The 22,010-nt window shown below is 38.9% G+C and overlaps 1 protein-coding gene across 1 annotated transcript in view; it reads left to right on the top strand.

The window, feature by feature from the left end:
* PLCG2 (phospholipase C gamma 2) overlaps nucleotides 1-22,010 on the top strand; it is a 52,274-nt gene that overhangs the window by 13,564 nt on the left and 16,700 nt on the right. The window contains exons 3-21 of the mRNA XM_083870170.1: nucleotides 1,524-1,617; nucleotides 2,746-2,793; nucleotides 5,162-5,246; nucleotides 5,995-6,078; nucleotides 7,420-7,463; nucleotides 8,578-8,650; nucleotides 9,540-9,641; nucleotides 9,799-9,917; nucleotides 10,793-10,878; nucleotides 11,785-11,905; nucleotides 12,957-13,125; nucleotides 14,944-15,048; nucleotides 15,273-15,362; nucleotides 15,894-16,072; nucleotides 16,453-16,653; nucleotides 17,926-18,045; nucleotides 19,063-19,243; nucleotides 20,240-20,308; nucleotides 21,447-21,556. Coding sequence (XP_083726296.1) covers nucleotides 1,524-1,617; nucleotides 2,746-2,793; nucleotides 5,162-5,246; nucleotides 5,995-6,078; nucleotides 7,420-7,463; nucleotides 8,578-8,650; nucleotides 9,540-9,641; nucleotides 9,799-9,917; nucleotides 10,793-10,878; nucleotides 11,785-11,905; nucleotides 12,957-13,125; nucleotides 14,944-15,048; nucleotides 15,273-15,362; nucleotides 15,894-16,072; nucleotides 16,453-16,653; nucleotides 17,926-18,045; nucleotides 19,063-19,243; nucleotides 20,240-20,308; nucleotides 21,447-21,556 — 2,080 coding nt within the window. The remainder of the gene's footprint in view (nucleotides 1-1,523; nucleotides 1,618-2,745; nucleotides 2,794-5,161; nucleotides 5,247-5,994; nucleotides 6,079-7,419; nucleotides 7,464-8,577; nucleotides 8,651-9,539; nucleotides 9,642-9,798; nucleotides 9,918-10,792; nucleotides 10,879-11,784; nucleotides 11,906-12,956; nucleotides 13,126-14,943; nucleotides 15,049-15,272; nucleotides 15,363-15,893; nucleotides 16,073-16,452; nucleotides 16,654-17,925; nucleotides 18,046-19,062; nucleotides 19,244-20,239; nucleotides 20,309-21,446; nucleotides 21,557-22,010) is intronic.

The raw sequence follows: 22,010 nt of genomic DNA, 5'->3' as shown, positions 1-22,010 counted from the left end.
AAAAGTCTTTTGCAAGGCAAGACTGCTTGTGACTAATCCATTCTTAGAGGTTTTTAACTTTAAATAAGTTTTACCATTGTTGACTGAAGCCTGTGAAAATTTTAAGTGCCTGTGCTTACGTGCAGCTGTGCCAGGGACTTCAGCCTGATTTCCTCTGACAGCCCCCCCAGTTCTCAAAACAGGCCTCTGCCAATACTTTGAAAACACTTGGTACCACAAGCTGTTGAACTGCAGAAAAACATGATATAACTTTCAATTAAGGGGGAAATCCTTTTCCTTGTTGAAGGGCTTTGTCGTTGTTTGTTAAAACAATATAAAAGAGGTGTTCCTTGAAGGGAATAGTAGCTATCATAAAGGGCAGAATTGTCTTGGGAGAAGAATTGGTTTGGCAGTGGTAGTGGGTGTTCTTTCTGAAATTGTAACTAATTGAAAAACATTTCCATGGGGAGCTGAGGCTGGGCTGCAGCTCCATCCTTGGGGGATAAAGCATTGTTTGAAAGTATGTTTAAATAAAATGTAATCTTCACCTTTTGAGAAACTGGTTTGCTTTGAAGGTTGATAAAAGTTTTCAGCTCCTGTGTGAAAATAATTTTTCAAAGCTGGTTTAATTGAAGAAAGCCTTCATGCAATTTCAGAGCCAGCCTGCTAAATCAAATGGACTTTGCCCAGCTTAGGGCTGTAAAGATTGCAACTTATACAAGGTTCTTTCAGCCTAGCTGGTATTTCCTAGGGAAAGCTGTGCCCAGCAAGCATCTTGCTTCTGTTGGGTTGAAGAATTACCAAATGAAATCATGATAAATGGTGGGAAGGACTCTTCATGTTTGGAAAATGAAAAGGCAAACTAAATTTTAAGCAAAACAAAGCAGTGATGTACTAATTTGCAGGGTGGAGAGGAAGATGTACCTGGCTTCTAGCTAGGCCACATAAGGAATTTTAGACATTTTTTTGACTTGTATAAAAATGTTTTATGTTCTCTACACCAGTTTTGTACATTGCTTCCTTTCTGTTTGTCTTGCAGAAATTTAGTCTGGAAAAATCTGTTGAGAGGCATGGTTAAGATAAATAGAAGGTGATTATGTCAAAAGCCAGTGTATTGCAATTTTGCTGTAGGTTGCTGGGAATATAATGAACCAGCTTTATGCTATAGCAGTACTGAGTTCTGTGCCCTTCAAGTTGCTCTGATGTGGGTCCTGGGCTTTTGCCACTTTGGAGACAGAAGATAAGAAATTAATTTTGATTGTGTTACCACAGGAGCTCAGCAGTAGTTTTATAGTGTCTTTGCTGAAATACTGAAACTTTCCTACTCTGATAAACTGTCTTCTAAAGCAGGTATTCTTTGTCAGAGCTTACCTACCCCCAAATTTATGCTGTTTTTTATTAGTTTTATTAGTAGCAACATGAAGCTATGCAATGAAATTTATCAAAGAGGAAGGTAACCTTTGTATACTGGATTTATCTAAACAAGTTATGTCTTGATTTTGTGTTTTGTTTTGATGTTTACCATAGCATATAATTTTTTTCAGCTGACTCTAAAGAAGATACTGATAAATGGTTGTGTGGCTTGAATATCTTGTATCAAGAGGTCATGAGTGCTCCCACACCTGCAATCACAGAGAGGTACGTGGACGTATTTGCACTTGGTGAGACTGGGAATTGAAAGAGGAAAATCCGAATGAAATTTTCAAGGTGCACTAAGAACACTTTCCAGTTCATATACGACACTGAAACTTCATATGGAAATTCTCAGTGTCTGTTTTGCTGTGTAGGTGCTCTGGAGTCACACTCTGCCTCATACACTAATGTGAACTTGCAATTCACCTTGTTCTGGGCACTCAAAACAAAATCTCTTCATGAGGTCACAAGAGCAGCTGGTGTTTGTGTGTTTGCTTCTTGGAAAATTCAAAAGTCAGCCATACAAAGGTGAAAGTTCACCTTTTTATCCTTGAGAGGATGTTGTGTGTGAGCTGCTCAGGCTCAGATTGCCAGTTCTGTGGACAAGGTTTAGTAATGTCTCCATATCCCATTGCTTTTCATCACTGCTGGCATTTCTGTTTTTGGCACTTCTGTTAGTGAGGATATGCTCTTCCCTCACTTGCTCCCTGACCAAATTGTGCCTTTGACACTGGTGTTGTCAAACAAGAATAATTCCTGTTGAGGCTGAAGATCAGTTTAGCAGTGCATTCATCTTTTGGATCAAAATTGTGTATGTATTTATTTACTGTTAGTGCAACTAAAAATATTTTACTGTGCATCTAAAACTGACATGCACTGTAATGAGGATTTTCTTTAAATTTCTCTAAACCTCTCTCCTTTCCATCTAGTTTTTAATTTTTATGCATCTAACAGATATTTGAGCCAGCAGCTCAAAGAAAAGTCAGTCAGAAATCATTGACTTTATGGAGTTAGTCCAGTTTAGATTAGCTGAAGTTTTGGCTCACTTTATCCTCCTACTTTTTTACAGCTTCTGGTTACTCATTCTTTTCTGTCCTGCCCACCCTTCCCCTTCCTGTGTTGTTTATGTGATTTTTAAATGCAGCAGAAAAGTACATATTTACAAATGTGGTTAAAAAAACCTAGCTAGATCCTTGAATGCTGCACTGGTGTTAATGTTTTTGCTTTGCAAAAAGAAATGAGTCTTAAGACTTTTAAGTGTTTTTATTCTGTTTTGTCTATGGATTTTTAAATGTCATTGGCTGTATATTCTTTATAATTCTTAGATTTTTTTTTCTCTCCCTCTTCTACAAGCTGGCTGAGAAAGCAGATCTATTCTGTTGATCAAACTAGAAAAAATAGGTAAGAAGCTCTGTCTTTTTTCAAATGTTCTTAGTGAATCTTTGTTGCAGATTCTAACATAGAATGAAAAGAAATAAAGAATTCATTGTCCAAAATATGGACTATGAGATCCCTGAAAATTGCATTTGCCCTTGCTTTAGCAACTTGAGTTTTGCCTTTTGCTAAATACAATGTGTTTGTAGCATTCCCTCAGGTTTATGTACATGGTATAATGAGGAAACAAATGCTGACTACTAAGTATTTTAAATTATAGCCTAGAATTACTTTGCTAGAATGAACAATGTGTTATTGTAGAGATTGAGCTCAACTGGCCTGGCCATGAGCTTGTCTCTGCCTTGTATCTGAACAGACCAAAGGCCTCTGACCTGGTGCTTCTCATGTGAAAGAAGTCCCAGAGGTTCTAGCTCCCAGTGTGATGTGTGGCTTCATGTGTTTGAGTTTCAGTAGTTCCTTTCAGGTCCATGTGTGATGTGGCTTTGTAGCTTTTACATGCAAAGGAGACTTTTTAAAAAAATGAATTCAGCTGCACAGCTCTTAGAGTTGCCAGAAATCATGCAACGCTGAATGTTAACTTTTCCTCCCTTCTGTGTTACTGTTTCACCATGATTTTTCTCTTTGTCTGGAACATGCATTTTATTCTAAAGTAGAAAAGCTCATGCTTTCCCTTTTGTGTACACCTTTTCCTAAAAGCAAACTGCAGTGAGGTGTTTCACTGTGACTGAGGCTGTGGTGTTGCAGGAAATCACACCCTTGTGCAGACAGCCTGTGGCACTGTGCAGAGTGAGCTGAGACCCCATTTCAGAGCTCTGTTTCCTCAACTGACCACAGTCCCATCCTCTACTGGATATTGACTGATGCATTTTGAGAATAACCCTGCAATGGGGGTGTGTTGTTGGGGCTCACAAAGCAAAAGCAAATGTTAGGATGGAGCAGCTGTGGCTGACAGTAGGTGTCTGCTGAAGAGGTTTCATTGGTTGCTTTAGGATGGTTTTATTGCTACAAGGCAGCTTGGTTGGAACCAAGGAGACTTGCATTGTGAAGGGGGCAGCTTTTCCTTCTCTTCTTAGATGATTCATGCTTTTAGAAAAATTCAGGAAAGGAGTTTGGACTGAGGTGTGTTGTGTTCGGAGCTGTGGTTTTTAGGGAGGTTAATTGTAAAGGTTAGGCAACCAGGCAAGTCCCGTTCTGCAGGTGGAATTTTTTTTCCAGTGGTAATGAGGTCCCACTTCTTTGTTTTCTCTTGCACTTGTCTGGCCAGAGGAAATTGCTTGTGCCTGGTGTTTAGTGTACAAATGGAGTGTTCATTCTTGCTTCTAATAGTGTTTTTTTCCAGAGGTCTGGCGACGAGGCGGAAAGCCAGGAATTTCCTGAGTTCTAATCTGGCTTGGGCATGGACTTTGGCTTAGTTCCTTCTCGCTTTGCCTCTTTCCCTCTTGCACAATGGAGATGAGAATATCTCACGAGGTAGCTGCTTGCATGGACACTGTAGAGTGGAAGTGTTACTTTCATCTACGTGCTAGTTGGTTTTGTTGCTCTCAGGCAACTCTGTTCTGACCCTGTGTTTGCAGAGGTTTAATGGCTTCTGAATTGTCCTGTAGGTCAAGGCAGAGTCCCTCAGTCTTGTTTTGTAGGGTACTGTTGGTGTTGCTTTAATATTTTGTGGGCTTCAGCAATAGGACCCACAGGTCTCGTACCTGTGTTCTGTTGACTTGCTGCCTTGCTGTCATCTAGAAAACTTTGGGTTTTGAAGTGTTCCTGGGATACCACTGGGTATTCTGAAACTCTGCAAAAGGAACCAGCAGGGTTGTGTAAATGGAGCTGGAAGGGAAGACTTGGTTGGGAGAGGAGAATGAGATCATGTTCAGGTGCTGCAGAAGGGAAGAGTCTCACTGCTGAAAATCAGCATTAATAGTCTGAATAACATCTGGGGGAAAAGGTTAAAATGGTGTTGAAAATTGGGGCTTTTTATTTTCTATTTGTGCTCATCTGTTTGGTACAGCCTTTGCCTCATGTTTTCTGTGTCTGTAATCCATTTTCAGTGGAAGAAAGGCTGCAGTTCATCTGACTGTGTATAAGCATCTACATTTGAGCTGATCATCTAGATCTGATTAATTGCTGAGAGAAATACATATCTATACAACACGGGTATTTTAATTCCAAATTAATTGAAATGACTATTCCTCCATGTGTAGCTTGCTTCCATGTAGGTGTTAAGTTTATATAAGTTTACAGGTGTATGAGATGAGCCCTACCCAAAATGTTTCAATAGTCACATTTTTGTTTTGATAGAAAATATATGAGAAGCTGACTAGACACAACACAACCATGGTGATTTTGCTATCATTTTTTTCTCCTTTTTTCCCCCCAGTATCAGTCTTAGAGAGCTGAAAACTGTCCTTCCCCAAGTAAACTTCAAAGTGAGCAGCATGAAGTACTTGAAGGATAAATTTGCGGTAATTACCTGATTATTTAAATGTGTTTGGTATTATCTGATAAGTGTTGATATTTCTTTTTTGGACATTTCGTATTTTTTGGCTCATATCATGTAAAGTTAAATAAATTATATTGATTAATTTGTCAGCTTGGCTTTGCCTATATCTGAAGGTATAAGAAAATAAAGGCATAAATGTTCCTTCTTTTCCTTGTGTGATTGACCAAAGCCAACATTTTGAGCTCCAGTACTGAGCAAGTACATAGTAAAATATTTTATCTTTCTTTTTCTTCTACACGAATGTCATCCTATTTTTTTTCTCAATATGATCAAATAATAACCTCTCCAACTAATGCCAATATTAATAGCTTTTGAAGGTCGTTCCATTCCTACAGGAACCTTGAATGTCCCCACCCTTTCCTACTTTTCAACTCTCCACCCTTAAAGCAGACATTCTTGCTTCTGCTGCCCCAGCTAACAATGAGTAAATGAGGCTCTGCTTCTCTCTCAGTCATGGAAATGGAGTGAGGGTGCAAAATGCAAGGCCAAAGATGGGGGCTGGGAGTACTATGTCATAAACCAACATCTGTTTTCTTGTTTGTATTCTTAAAAACATAAATAAATTTTAAAATCCAAGTGGGTAAAAATAAATAAAGTTGGAGTAGAACAGACTGTGAGAGAGAATGCCAACTGGAGTAAGAGTAACTTGTTCACTGTGCAAGTGCAATTCAGGGAGTTCTAAATTCTCTGCATGCTACTTTCTGTTGCAGGAAATAGGTGCTCACAAGGAAGAGCTTACTTTTGAACAATTTCATTTGTTCTACAAGAAAATCATGTTTGAACAACAGAAATCGGTAAGCTTTTCATAAATAGTCTTCATACTGTTCAACTGCTGCATCAGAGTAGTGAGAGCAGGTTATCTTTTTGTTACCGATTTTCTTTTTTTCTTCATTCTTGTACCAGAAAAAGGGTGCAGTGCTGTACTCGATGTGTAGATAACAGTCACTATCAGCAGTTGGCCTAAGGAGATGAACAAATCATTCATGCTGTTTCTTGTGTGTTGGTAGTAGAGATAGGCATAGATATTAGTGGGGTTTAAGGAGGAATTCTTTGTTGAGTTTGTTCAGGATGCTGAATGTCTTTTCATTAGGTTTGATCTGGTATTTTTTACTGGTAGAACCAATTCCAGATTAGCAGCAGCAAGTCCATTACAGGACATGCATCAGGCACTCCTTGGAAGGCATAAATGCAGTGGAAATTCATTTTAGCTAATTTAAGTGGGCAACTGCTTGACTACTGTTTCCTTGTATTTGCTGTACAGAGTCATGAAACTGGTGGAAACTGCACACTTTTAGTGACTCTGAAAGTTAGGAACCATTTAAAACTGTGTGAAAACACATAATTTGAAATTACTTGCCTGAATGTCTTTGTTGACTGTGTGCTTACTGTGGATTCAACTTTAATTTTGCAGATGCTAAACTAGAAGCTTCAATAGTTAAAGTCAGTGCTGATTTTCTGGCAATAGAACTTGTGCTGTTTAAAAGTGATGCTGAGATCATGGTGAAGTGATAAAAAACCTAGATTAACTGACAGGGTTTTAGTTTTGGCCATGAAAGTTGTGTTAATTAGCTTGAGCAGAAAGCTGAAGAGTAAAGCACACAGTAAGGAGCCTCTCTGACTTCCTTAAGCTCCTGTTATTGCCCTGTGTGAATCATTGCAAAGAAACTTCTCAATTTGCTTACAAGTGCTTTGGGTCATTTGATAAGTTTCCTGCAATCTCTAACGATGCTGTACCAAGCTGGAAACAATTTAAGTTTTATATTCGCTTGAATAAATGTGATGGATGATACTTAATCCCAGTTTTTCTGGGATATCAAATGGTAAAAGCTCCCCAGAAATCTGACTGTTTGTATAAGTTGCTTTTTCAAAGCAAGTATTTTGTCTGAGAATTGTGTTCACATTGAAAGGCCTGAAGTGCAGTTGCCAGTCTTTGCAGTATGTTTTTTTCTTATGCATTTAATTAAAAATCTGTCTTCCCAACTTGTATGCAACTTCTCTAGAGCAGAAAGGCATTTATTTCCCCTTTCCAAACCAATGGACATTATTAGATGGACTTAGATAGAAAATTGGATATTCTGTTATTATTTATCTTTTTTCCCATTTTTTAACATTTGTTTTTTGTTTCTTTGTTTAAGATTCTTGATGAATTCAAAAAGGATTCCTCTGTTTTCATTCTTGGGTGAGACTCTTAATTTGTATTATTTTTCTGCATTTTCATATGTTTGTAGTGCTGCAGGATTGATTTTAATTACCTCACTGGTTTTCTTTTTTTGTTTTAATTTTTTTTTTTGTTCTGATGTTTTAGTAAGTGAAAAGAAATCATGAATATTTTTGCATTCGGAAAGGTGAACTTACACTGGAAGTAACTCCTGGTGATTGTTTTTTACTTTCTGACTACAAAAATGGTGTGGACTGAAGTTGCCTGTCCTCTGATTTTATAAAGAGCTGAACAAAGCTATAGAAGGACAATTTGATGCAGAGATTTTTGTTTCAGTCTGAAGAGTGCCTAGACCTGAGCTGAATGCTGATAGTAATGGTTTCTGCATCTTCCACTTGATGGACTTGAAAGTTTAAATAAGATGTGTACAGCATGAAAAAAGTCCCAGGCATTGCTAACCCATTGATAGTGGATTAATCTAGTTTATCTTAGTTTTGAATATGACATTAAGAGATTAAGGAAGCAACTTTAAAAGTTTGCTCTGAGTGTACTGAGTATTTCCTTAGCTCTGTTCATGTAATAAATTAAACTGAGGCTTCTTAAAAGCACAGATTTATAAGCACCTTCCTGGTACCAGATGCTGCTGTGTTTGTGACTTACAGAAAAAAAAATCAGTGATATCATTTTTCCTTGGTGCAGCTGCACCTTGCCCCCTTTTTCAGAAGATTTTGGTCTATCACAGTAATTCATCTAAATATTACAAAGAAGGAATTACTTGGGAAGTGTGGCTCTGTGGTAATTTAAAAGAAGCTTTTCCGTGTGCCTCAACTAAACTTACCAACACCCTGGTCAAAGTTAATGCAGCTGCTTTGCTACAAAGCAATGATTACAGATTTGGTACTTTTCCCAATGAATCCTCTCAAAATGAGGAATCCAGGAGGCCCAAAATACAGTAATTGGATAATACAGTATTGCAAGCCTACTCTAAATCCCATTGAAATTATAAAAAGTCTCTTGCTGGCAGCAGCACCTTTATACTGTGAATCCAAGATACAAACCCAAGTCATCTTCTGCTGTAACATCTGATTAACCTCTCTTATTTCTTTAGCTTCACTTTCCCTTTCTTTTTTTAAAGAAATACTGACCGTCCAGATGCTTCAGCAGTTCACCTCCATGACTTCCAGAGGTTCCTGCTACACGAGCAGCAGGTGGGAAGTTACAGAAATACTGAACTCTTTCTCTTAGAGTTGTATCACAGAATTTCATACTCACTTAAAAGAATTGTGAAGATTCATAGAATATGATTGATGCCACTGTAATACTGGGCCTTGGAATGATTTCTCCTTTGTTGCCATTGAAGTCCACAAGAACTGTTATATTTCATCTATATAAAGCCTCTGAAGGTGCAGCAGAAGACAAGAGGGAGGACAAAGTAAATAAGGTTTTAACAAGCCTCCACTTAGTCATGTAGATGAACAGACAAGGTTAGAAGTAAATGCTGTGTGCAGTCAGAGGTAAATGCCTGGCCTGGTCACTGCTGTCACCAGAGCAGCATTGGGGTAGTGCCTTGGCCATGGCCCTGTTCTTGCAGCTCTCACATTGCTGCCTCCCTGCATTCCAGTCAAAGGTAATTTCCTATTGAATGGAGCCAGTTAGATGTCCTGTGCCAGCAAGCAGATAAGGATGAAGGCAGGGATTGGAACTGTGTCCTCATGGATTTCTATAACGTTATTTAGCACAGACTCCATGCAAGAAAATGGTGCAATATTTGTTAGGCACCACTGAGCTCCAGGTTTGCAAACGTGATTGAAAAGTGAGACCTACATTTCCTGTGTAAGCTTGCTACTTTCTTTTTCTCCCAATTTCACTGTTTTCAAAGGATGTTCAGATTGCACTGAACATTTCTCTTAGAATGAGAGAGATTATAGTTAAGACATGTCCAAGGAGACCAGCTTTTTTTCTTCCTGTCAGTGCACACATGTACTTATGTAGTGTGTATCTCTCTGTAGATCTCTCTGTTCCTTGTTTGGTTTTTGTGAATAACACCACTTCTAAAGTTGGTTTGTTTTCTTTTTACTCTATTGCAATTATCTGAAGGAATCTTGGGCACAGGATCTCAGTAAAGTCCGAGAACGAATGACAAAGTTTATTGATGACACTATGAGAGAAACTGCTGAACCTTTCCTCTTTGTTGATGAGGTGAGATAATAGTGCTTTGTAGTAGTTCTCACAGACTTCTTTCACAGAATTTTTACTGGGTGGCAGGACCTGTAGGCCCCTCTTGCTGCATTGCTGGATTTCTTCTACTCTCATAGGGTAAAAATATTTAAATTCAGTCTCTCTTTTTGTATTGTAGTTCCTCGCTTACCTATTTGCAAAAGAAAACAGTATTTGGGATGAGAAATATGATTCAATAGATGTGCAGGACATGAATAATCCTTTGTCCCACTACTGGATTTCTTCCTCTCATAACACGTAAGTTACCAGAAGTCCCCTTGTCTATCCCAGTTCAAACAAATGTAGCAATGTGAGAAAGACAGTAAATTATGCCAGAAATGTGCTGTGTGGATGTGTGAAACCTTTCTGCAGTGTGGTATAAATGTGGCAAATAGAGTTTCTGGGACTCTTTTTCCCCTTCCTTATAAAGATCTTACAGGTTTTGAGATATAATTCAGCTCAGCAGCCAGAAAACCCAAGTCCTGATAAAAAATAAAAAATATTGAGTTGAAACGGTTCTGAAAGCCTCTCTCCTTTCAAAAATTTATTGAGGTGGCTTCTTTTTTTTTTCAAGGACCAATAGCTTCATTGAGCTCATGTCAGAATTCATTAGTTGTACAAAGTTTGTGATGATGAGTTTGAACTGCCTTCACATGAAGGGAGATTTGCTCATCTGGCATTGTAGTGGAAAAAAAAGATATAAAGAGAGGGAAGAGAGATGAACCAATAAAATAATGCAATAAAATTCATATGGATATAGCAGGTCTATTTTCAAGTATAAGGTGTGATATTACTCTAAATACCTTCCACATCCCTCCCACATCCTCATGCATGACCATGATGAGGTTTAGGTGGGTTTTAGAGCTCATGATTTGCTCTGTAGAAGGATGTCAGAGGTGGTTGGTATTTAGACTGGGCCTTTAACCTCCTATAATTTGGTCCATTTAAAAACCTGAGACCATCAGCAAAGTCTGGTTCTTCCCTCAGAATTAAAAAACCAAACCAGACCAGCAACAAAATAACAAAAAAATCAACATACATTGTCCATGACAAGAGGCAAAATGTCACCCAGTGAGTGAGTGAGAACTGCTTGAAATTAACTGCCTTTCTTAACATTTCCTTTTACTCCTTAGATACCTGACAGGAGACCAGCTTCGCAGTGAGTCCTCCACAGAAGCTTACATCAGGTGCCTCAGGATGGGATGTCGGTGTATTGAGTGTGAGTAAAGAGCTGGTGGAGTGGTTTGTAACACGTTGTCTGTACAAGTAGTTTCCCCTGTTTACCAAGAAAGAAAAAAAGAACTGAAATCAAGAACTGTTTGTTTTCTGAATTTGAAGTTAGTCATATAAAAATCACTGATTCCTTAAATTGTTTTTCTTATGTCTCACCAATGCCTCATCCACTTCCTCTGATTCTTGTTCCCAGGCAGTTTTGAGAGAGTCTTCCTAAATCTCCTCTCACTTTACACTAAGAATTCATTCCTGAATCTATATGAAAGCTTAGGATTTAAGCTGGAGTACTTGTGTAGCATAGATAGTTTATTTTCTTCATTGTAATACAGACAAGCCTAAGGCACAGAGATTTTTGTGATGTGGTGCCTTTTGTCATCCTGTTTAACTTGCTTGTAAATCAGTTAATGTCTTTGTTCTCCAGCAATTGTTTGTGTGTTTTCAGCTCTGTGCTTGTGTTCCTTGTTGAGAATTTTCACTTTAATTTCATGTTGTTTATTTGATTAATGCAAAATGTATCTCAAATTAGAGTTTCAGGGTTGAAATCAACAAAAGACAGAAGCTCTCAGCTTGTCACTTGTTGGAGTGTATTTATCCCTGGAAAATTACTGTAAACTAATAGATTGACACTATAGCTGTCTGAATCTCTTGTTTCCAGATTCCCACATAATAATGCTTTGGGAACATTTTGTACTGTATTTTATTTGTCTTGCTCTTACTTAAGTAAACTCAGTTTCCTCTGTGAGATATATAAATTCATCTGATAGAATGTTTTATTAGAGCATTAAGGTCTATGAATCAGTGTATAGAACAATGAAGTTTTGGATGTATTCTTACCAGAGTCCTTTAAGGAGCTACCTGGTCTCTTACTTTTTCCACTGCTTGTGTTTCCTAGTGGATTGCTGGGATGGTCCTGATGGGAAACCCATCATTTACCATGGATGGACACGGACAACAAAGATCAAATTCGATGATGTAGTGCAGGCAATCAAAGACCATGCCTTTGTTACATCTGAGTAAGCTTTGTTTTCCTTCAGCCTCTTTTCATATGCTTAGACCCTTCTAGATTTAATTTCTCTGTAATCTAGAGCAAAAAGTAATCAGAGGATAATGGATTCCAGTAGCCTTCATTATTGCCATATGTGGGTCTTTAATAGATGCTGTTTTGAGGAAAAGTCCAAGTGCATAACCATTTATTGATAAGGAAGATAGTGAGTACTCTAAAATGGTTTCCAGCTCCTTTTTTGCGTCTTCTTTTATTAAGTTGAAAGTGAAACTTCAAATGCTTAATAATATGTCTTAAATCTTTAAAAATAACAGAATAGTACAATTGACAAATAATACATCTGTCAGGTGGTGTTTCTGTTGTAGGGAAGGTCTTAGCTGAGAAGATACAGAACTCATAGCATGTCTCCTGAACTGGTAACATCAGTTTAGATCTGCACCTCTGCCCTTCTTTAACTTGTGCTGAGATGCCCTTAACATGAAAAACATTACCCAGTAATTGGGGAAGAAATCAAGCTGTCAATGTCCTGTTTTCCCATGTTACCACTTGGACACAGAGAGGCAATATTTTCCTATGTGGATCAGTGTCTACACAGGAGCGTTTTGTTAGTGACAGGCATAACATGGGATGCATTATGGTTTCAGACTCTTCTCAGAGTCAAGGAAAGCAGACATGATTTTGAGGAGAGGAGAAACAAATTTTCACATAATGGTGCTTTAGCAGCAAAACTCTGCCCAAGGATCCTGGAAGGAATCTTTGTCCTTGCAGATATTTAAATCTTGGCTGGATGAAATTCTGAACAACTTGATCTAACCTAGGAATTGGGCCTTCTCAAAGAAGGGATTAGGATTAGATGGGCCTTCACAGGGCCCTTCTGACCTTGGCAACTCCATGATTGCACAACTGTTATTATTTGTTGTGTCTATATCTTCCTTTTGTCTTCCTGTTTCCTTGAAATATTTTCTCTCATCTGGGGGCTGAGGGAGGGTGTTGTCTTCCTTGCCTTGCCAGCTGTAGCAGAAAGAAATTGTCTTCATTCACCTTGGTTTTGTCCACCAAAGATACCCAGTGATTCTGTCAATTGAAGAGCACTGCAGTGTGGAGCAGCAGAGACACATGGCCAAAGTGTTCAAGGAGGTGTTTGGGGATCAGCTTTTGATGAAGCCTGTTGAAGCCAGTGCAGATCAGCTCCCATCACCAACCCAGCTGAAAGAAAAAATCATCATCAAGGTAGGCTTGCTTTGTGTGCTGGGAGATAAAATAGGAGAACAAGAGCAGGAGCCTGAAATACTGTTCCAGACTTCACAGATTAGTTTCAAGAAACCCCTTGCTTGAAGTGTTTACTGGTTACATTTGGCAGTAATGTACAGTATTCTGTAAAACTCTGTATTGAAGTGCTCTTGGTTTCCTTTGCAGTAAGTGTTGGCAGTTCAAGTGCCAGATCAAACGTCAGCTCTTTTCTAAAGGTCTTTCAGCTCCTGAAATGTCACTGTGAAATTTCAACAAGGGTTCACTGCTGCAGATGTTCATCACAGACGTTTTACACCATGTGTAAAAATGATAGAAGTATGTTCTTGAATAGGAGGATAGATCAGTATTACTATTTTTTTTTAAGACTGCCTTTCATTGGAGTGAAACCCAAAGCTTGTGTAGCTGCACACTGAAGTTGTGAGGATTTCACAAATTGATGAGTCTTTGCTAACTCAGTGTGATTTAAATATGCAGTTTAGTGAGTCACTTGTGAAACACAGAGGCACTGCTCTGACGAGGCAGTCCCTGTTAGTGTCAGACCTTGTGGGAAGTGCAGGTGTTTTATGAGTTCTGTTGTGCAACAACAATGCAACCCAAAGATTTCTCAGATTGAAACTGTGGTAGAACTTTCCAAATGGCAGAATTTGGTGAAGAATCTCAGGGCTGCTCATGATCTCTGTAGTAAAATAACAATTTTGTCCATGCTTCTGTTTTTTTGCTCTTGTAACAGTATCGCATCCTATGTATTAGAGATCTGAATGGAGAAAATAAGGGTAGATAGGTAATAAGAATATGCTCTTGATTGAAAGATTAGAAATAACAGAACCCCACTATAAGATGGAAAACTTCTGTGCTTAAGTTTTTGGGGATTTTTTTGTTCTCTCCACACTGTCTGTTGTTTCCATGCAGAGCAGAGAGAGGACTTGCATGGGCACATGATTAATAACATGACAGATCTGATTTAAAAGGAATTACAAACTATTATGAGTGTGCACAAGAGAACATCCACATCACTCTGTGCTGTCTAAAAGAACATGGACAAGTCTTTAAATAGATCAGCACCTGCCAGTGAACTGATTGTGTTGTTTGGCTTTTGTTTGGAAAATGTTGTCAGTAAACAGAGGCAACACCTACTTCACTGGCCTGTGAGATTTTTCAGATAGGCCTCTCAAACTGAAATCAGCCAAGAGTAGGCTGTGCAGAACTGAATGTGGTTGAGGTTTGATATGAGATGATTAATCCCATCATTAACTGCAGTTAAGTAATTAATATTTCCTGTGGCCCCTTGAGACACTTTGTGAACACTCTAAAGAAAGTGGAACTTGACCTCTCTTTTTCATAAAGGCTTTTCCCTTGTACTCATTTTTCTCGTAAAAGGGTGAATTCCTCATTCATTTTAATTCCTTATCTTTCCCTTTTGTTTTGATTTTTGTTCCTTATGTGCTACTTCCTGCAGAAAGATTCCTGTTTATCCTTATTTCTTTGTATGTGTCACTTCATGTTTTCTGTTCTCCAAAGAATGGTGAGATCTTATCAAACTACTTGTTTCTTCACTGGTTCAATGATATTTCTAGTAGTTTTTTTTTTACCTTTATTATGGGATCTAAATTTCAAAGAAATTAGTTCCAGTGCTGTTGTTCCTTGTGGAACAGCTGCTGTTATGATAATGACAGAAGGTGGCTGTGCAAGGGAGGGAGACACTTCCAGTAACACTGAGTGTGCTGAAACATTGTCACCAATTTTATCTGTGATTCTCTCCGAGTATATGAATATTATTTTTTTTTCCTGGTTTTTAAGCACAAAAAACTGGGGCCGAAGGGAGACATTGATGTGAACTTGGAAGAAAAGAAAGAGGAAAAGAAGCAACAAGGAGAACTTTACATGTGGGACACAATAGAACAGGTATTATTTCTGTGACATCTGCCACAGGTTGTTAATCTCTTCTGTAATACTGAAAATTCACATGAATTTTCTTAATATTTCTGTAAGTAATGTTGTCCATTGAACAGGTGTGGATGAGGGGAAGAAAGTATTTTTTTTATTGTTGCACCCTGTTTTGAGATTGTGGTTGAGAGTGGTGAGTGAGTTTCCCTCTGTTAATGCTTTTAATATCTCTCAACTTTCAGAAATGGACTCGGCACTACTGCGCTATTGCTGATGAAAAGCTTTCATTCAGTGATGATATAGAACAAAGCGCTGATGAAGATTCATCAAAGGTGATGGCTCTGTTTTATTGTTTAAACACGTTCTTTTTATTATTTCAGGTTATTTTAATGTCTACAGATTTGTTTCTTTTTATGCTGATGAAATTGTAGATGTTCTGTATTAGATAAGTGTGGAGATAAAAAAACTATAAAAGGGTCTTTGCCAACTCTAGTTAACCTTATTTTTAATAAAATAACCTTTTCCCTTGGTTAGTGGAGGCCTTGCAAGAGAAGTACAAGGACAATGAAATATAACTTCAGTACTTCTATTCTAATGCTGATGTGTACATTGTCTTTTAAGTATTACTGCTATTCTCAAACTAAGCAGAATGAACTAATGTGTATTGTGTTACTAATGTGTTATTTAGCTATTATGGATGGTAAACCAGGGTAATTATAAAGGTGATTGGCTGGAGAGCTCAGGCCTAGGAAGAGCTAAAATCCTGAAATAGTAGACTGTTATATATCACTAACAACAAGTACTTAGTTTCAAAGTCATAAAATTAGAAATGTGCTATAAAAAGTTCTTATTTTCTGGTCTAGGAGGTGAAACAAACTGAACTGCATTTAAGAGAGAAATGGTTCCATGGGAAAATGAAAGGAGGGAGAACAACTGCTGAGAAACTGCTCCAGGAATATTGTGCTGAAATGGGTGGCAAAGATGGGACATTCCTGGTGAGGGAAAGTGAAGCTTTCCCTGATGATTACACCTTGTCGTTCTGGTATGGTCATTGTCATACAAATTTAATGGGGGATTTGTTTGTCTGGGTTTGGTGTTTCATTTGTTCTTCTGGTTGGAACATTATGAAGAATAGTGTCAGGTGGATTTCTGACCCTGAGAACTGTCAAGCAAATTTTGCAGAATACGTTTATGCCAGATTTTAAACTACTGTCAGGTGAAAATTAGTGGTTTTGGTCCTGTAACTTCCCTTGCCAGAATGTTTGTTACTTGTTACTTTGGCTGTTTTATGAGGTGACACAGATTTCTTGCCTCTTCACAAGCTCCCCAAGCAGTTGACCAGGAATGGGTGGGGAAATGCTTCGAAAGAAGAAAATCTGTTACACACCCTGTATTTCCCTTATGTCCCCTCGACTCCCTCAGGAGGTCAGGCAGAGTCCAGCACTGCCGGATCCGTTCCACCAGCGATGGGGACACTGTGAAATATTACCTGACAGACAACCTCACCTTTGACAGCATCTATGACCTCATCCAACACTACAAGGAGGCCCACCTGCGATGTGCTGAGTTCGAGCTGCGCCTCACCGACGCTGTGCCCAACCCCAGCCCTCACGAGACCAAAGAGTACGTACAGAGGCCAAGCACTGCTCTCTTGTCATGTCCTTGCCTTGCTTTAGGTGGGATTTTTGCACAGAAGATTCCCTGGATTCGGAAGCACACTTCAGTGTTGCTTGTCTGTGGAAGTTTGAGGAATAGGCTTCCTGAAAGATGCTGAGGGAGAACACTGACTTTGTGAGAACCTGGTACAACGAAGAGTGGTTACTGGGAAAGCAATTTCCTAGCAGCCACTGGAAGAGCAGTGAGAACTGTAATGCTGTGGAAATGTGCCAATACTTCCTTTGTCTGTGCAGTGTTTACAACACCCAGTGGGTCGGGTTGGATGTTTAGTACTTGGCTGTGGTTTGGCAACTAAGTGGTCATGGTCTGTGCCATCTGGAAGCTCTTGTCACTGGGGCAGTGAGCCCAAAGAGCCACATTTGCCTAACCCCGCCCTCCACCTCACCCTGTCAGAGCTGGTTAGGCTGACATCACCCCGTGTGACAGGAACTAAGCACCGTATTGATTTCCAGCTGGTATTTGTCTGCCATAGATCCTGGGCAGAGCTTGCTCTTGTTTTTTGGCAGAACACTGTTATCGCTGCCCTTTGTTCTGTTATCTTTGCAGTGGGCAAAAGTAAATCTTTGCATGTAAAATACTAATCTGGGACTTAAAAATTTCTTTTTTTTTTGCCTCCCCTCAGAGTCTGGGAGGCACTGACCACTCATAGGTAATTTTGGAAGCCAATGAGAGGGGAAGGAGAATTTAAGGGTTAGACTTTCCTGCCTTTCTGCATAAACTGGAGATAACACTGCCACTATAAGTGGCCACAGCTTCACTGAAGGCATATTGGATCCAAGACAGGTCCATCCCTATGGTGAAAGATAAAATCAAGCTCTGAATAAAAATTAAAATCCCTGGTGTCTTTCTTTTGTCTGTGTGTAGGCTTTATCTTAAATCTACTGTGTCAAAATGGAATAAATACTGAAAACTGAATGGCAGACTAAAAGTAGGAAGCAGTGCCTTTGTTTCAGGAACAAATGTAGATTTATGTTTTATGATTTCAGACAGACAAGATGTTCTGATATATTCTTGATGCTTTCATCCAAAATAAACTGCTGTCTTACAATGTTTTGTAATAAACTGCTGTCATAGGTGCTAAGGTGGGGAAAATCTAATGCATAATTTTTCTTAGAATGTTTGAAACTCTGTTGTTAATAATGCTGTCTTTTATACTCCATAAATGACATTTGACAAGCCCTGTAATGCTTTGCCCATTCTGGTTTTTCACTGTTGCAGTTGGTACTATAACAACTTGAGTCGAGGTGAAGCAGAAGATATGCTCATGAGAATCCCACGGGATGGAGCCTTTCTCATTAGAAAGAGAGATGAACCTGATTCTTTTGCCATGACTTTCAGGTAAGAAAAGACAAGACTACCTTACCTAGCAGCCCAACAGTATTCTGGTTTTTCTTTTTTAAAAAATAATGGTCTTTTTAGAGTTGTGCTGTTCTTGCTTTCAAACTTGAAATAATTAGTGTGGTTGATTTGTGCAGCAGGTCTGTGTATGAGAGTGTGTGCAGGAGTTAATTTGTGACTGGCCTGAAGCTTTATGCTTTTATAAAGATTATTTGAGCACCAGCTGTCCCATGCTTCCCACAGAGAACTATGGGTGGTCCCTTTCATTCTCTGACACTCTTTGCTAAGGAGTGTTATTTTGAAGTTTCCTTAAAAACTGCAGTGCAGGTGCAGGTTCATCAATGATTCTGTCTCCTTATTCCCTAGAAATCCTGACCTGTCATAAAACTGAAATGTCAAAGTGAAATTGTTGGCTCCTCTCACCAAGGGAAATAGTTTTGAACAGCTTTGTGGCTCTTGTAAAAAAGTTAATGAAATACATAGAATTGTGGTGTTCTGCATCATGTCTTCAGATCAAATTGTGTTTGTCTGAAAATGCAGTTTAGCAACATATAAAGTTGTTTATTTACATGCCTTATTGTGTATTACTGGCCAAAACCCCCCAGTCTCCTGTGTACTTTGGGGTGAAATTTTCTGCTGTTACCAAGGTGGACAGTGAAGGAACTGGAGCAGCAACATCACAATAAAATCATTTTACACCAGGGAAAACAAGAAGTATCAAAACTTCAGCAGCTTGAAAAGGGTGTAGGGATCTTTTTGGATGAGATGTTATCAATGGATGGTTTTACTGCATTTATCAATGCAAACACCAACCTTGCGTTCAAGCACAAAAGCTTTTTATTTCTTTAAACACTGATTTCCGTAGCTATCAAAATTATTATAATGATCACAATAATTGAATAAAAGAGGCTTTGTTAGAGAAGTCAAGGTGCACAGAGAAGCTGTGGTGCAGTTCAGAGCCCTGCTGCTCTCCCTGTGAGCACTGAGACCTTTCCCAGCTGTGTCTTTGTTCCGCAGAGCCGAGGGGAAGGTGAAGCACTTCCGAATCCAGCAGGAGGGGCGGCACTTTGTGCTGGGAACCTCGGCCTACTTTGAGAGCTTGGTGGAGCTGGTGACCTACTATGAGAAGCACCCCCTGTACAGGAAGATGAAGCTGCGCTACCCCGTGACAGAGGAGCTGCTGGAGCGCTACAGCACGGTACTGGGATGGGCTTGGATGGGCCCTGGCTCTGGTGCAGGATCTCTGGGGGAGGTTAAGCAGGTCACTTTCTGTAAAATTCAGATGGCTGTACTGACTTCTCTCACAAAGGTGTGAAGAACAGCTTCATCTTTGATTAAAACCAACTCTTGCCTTCCCCATTATTTGGTTAGAGAAGCCCCATTGTGTAATGGGGTTTGTAATCCTACTAAAATGAGATTTTGATAATAGCCTTGCCTGAAGGTTGGCCCTGTCTTCTATTGCTGAAGTGGGTAGTGGTCTTAAAATGATTGTGCAGATGGCAATTGCTAAGAGCTGCAAAAAAAGAGAAATATTCTGCTCTGCCTCTCACTCTGGACATTCCAGGGATGATATCCTACTACCTTCTGTGGTAAAAGGTACCTCTGAGGGCTCACTGTGATAAGCATGAGAAAATCTCCCCAGGAGACTTGTCTCTAGCCATTGACTAAACTAGGAGCCTGGATAATTATCTGAGGATAAAGGGCTGCTTTCTGGATGGCTGTGTTTCATTTTGCGGGAGCTTTGGTTTGGAAAGCCTGAGGTGATGTCTTCACTTTCCAGTATGTCTTTTAGAAGCTGCAGGAAACTACATCTGGTAGGTCTGAGGAAATCAAAACCTGGGGATTTTGATTTTTCTGGGGAGACTAAAAAGGGACTAAAAAGATTTTAGACCTCAGGGTTTTTTATAATGTTGCTCATAGCAAAGGTTCTGTATCTTAGGACTGGGTTCAAATGGAATCACAAGGTGAGGATAAAATGAAAAATATGACTCTGTGTAGTGTTGTAGAGTCATCTAACAGTGAAACCAATACTGGTACTAAAGTGCTGTAACACAAATCATAAGTGCAGGTATATATGAGGTACTGCCTTATCTTCTGTTGGCCTGTGTGCTGTCAAAAAGGTGGTTTCAGAAGTAAATGTTCTATAAACATGAAGTACTTTTATAATTTTTTTAATTTTTTTTTTTTTTTTTAGGAAAAAGACATTAATTCCCTCTATGAAGTCAAGATGTATGTGGAGCCCAGTGAAATCACCCCCACAGTGGTATGCTCAAAGAAAGATAGTCACACCTACTGTAGACTTCTGAAAATTAGACTTTTTGGTTTCCTGTTGGCAGTAATAAAAAGAATTGAAAGCATCAGGCTGCTTGGTCTAGGGTGGGCTGGACAACAGAAGTTGAAAGGGTGTGACTTTTTTCTAGCCTCTCTTTAAAATTTGTACCCACACATTTTCTTGTGTGCAGATCCTTTAGTGATTTATTCAGACCAGGAGTTTGGGCACTTTCTGCTCTTGGGTCTGTGGAGGTGATTTGTTTTGGTGGGCCCCCAAACTAAATACCTATGAGAGGGTTCAATTTTAAAAGGTCACATCCTCATGGAAAGAAAGTACAACATGAAAATTTCTGTGTCTGTGGGTGTCTGTGCACTCTTGTTCCATTAGCAAACATGTTCTGCATGCACAAGTAAGTACAGAGTTTTATTTATGTGCTTTCTATAAAAATTTGGTGCATTTTGTCTCTTAAGGAGTTTTTATAGTTTTTATCCTTTACATGCTCTTTTAAAAACAAGTGTCCCAGCAACCATTACTTATCTGTAATTCTTGCTAGTGCCTGCCTACTTGTAAATTCAATTTTGTGGCTATAATTATTTTTAAGTTTTTTTGGCCAGTGAATTTGTATTGCTGCTGAGGCATTTGGGTAGTAGTAAATTAAAGATAAATTCAAGGTAAAGTTTTAGCTCATCCTGCTAAAACTGCACATCTTCCTAAGGGAAGTGTGACCAGCAGGATAGCTGATGTGGTTTTGTAGGCACCTAAGCCTGAAAACTCCAAATGCCTATGAATATGTGTTATAAAAATAGAGGATTTATATGTCACTTTGGGTTATTTTAAATTTTTTGTTGTATTTTTTCTACCTTAATTATGTTGCAGCACCCAAAAAAGATTTTTTTTTCTTTTTTTTTTTTTCCAAGCTGATACTTGAAGAATACCAAAGTAGTATCACTTACTTCCACCAATAGATGTCACTCTGGAACTTCAGTATTTTGTTTTCTAAGCTTCATAACAACAACAAAAAAAATCCAGTCCTCCCTATTTTTTTTTTTTTTTTTGTTTTAAGATTGCATTATTGATTAGTTTTTGACCTGTCCCCCCAGATGACCCCTTTGCTCTGTTTCTCTTAAAGCCTCAGAGAACAGTGAAAGCCTTGTATGACTACAGAGCCAAAAGGAGTGATGAATTGAGCTTCTCTCGAGGAGCTTTAATTCATAATGTCACAAAGGAAAGTGGAGGCTGGTAAGGACAAAGATTCCTCCTGGGAGAACTTCTGGTGACTTACTAGATGGAGGAAAAAATGAGCTTTGCGTAGTAGTTTTTAAAAACTATCTGTTGTCTGATTGCTGCTTATTAACTGTGCCCTTATAAATCTTTATGCCAGTGTATTAAAAAAACCCCACAAACACAAAATCCCCTAATCTTCAATTCTCCTTTCATGTCTTTTTCATTTTTCTAACCTACAGCAATAACCTTATCCTGCAGAACCTCCATAGCCTGGTATATCCCATATTTTCTTTCCTGTACTACATTCATCCTTCCTGAACATTTGTGTGTTCTGGGAAGTCTTTGCAGTCATTGCTCTACTTCTGTCCTTGCTCTGCTAAGCATTTCTCAGGAATCAAACCCACCTTTTTTTAGTGCTCTGTACAGTCTCCTTTCATAACAGGTTTTCTTTTTTAGCTGGCTTGTAAAT

This window comes from Zosterops lateralis (genome assembly GCF_965231275.1).
Source record: "Zosterops lateralis genome assembly, chromosome: 12".
NCBI lineage: Eukaryota > Metazoa > Chordata > Aves > Passeriformes > Zosteropidae > Zosterops > Zosterops lateralis.
The sequence above is the reverse complement of the archived record's forward strand: the minus strand, read 5'-3'. Positions and strand labels throughout refer to the sequence as shown.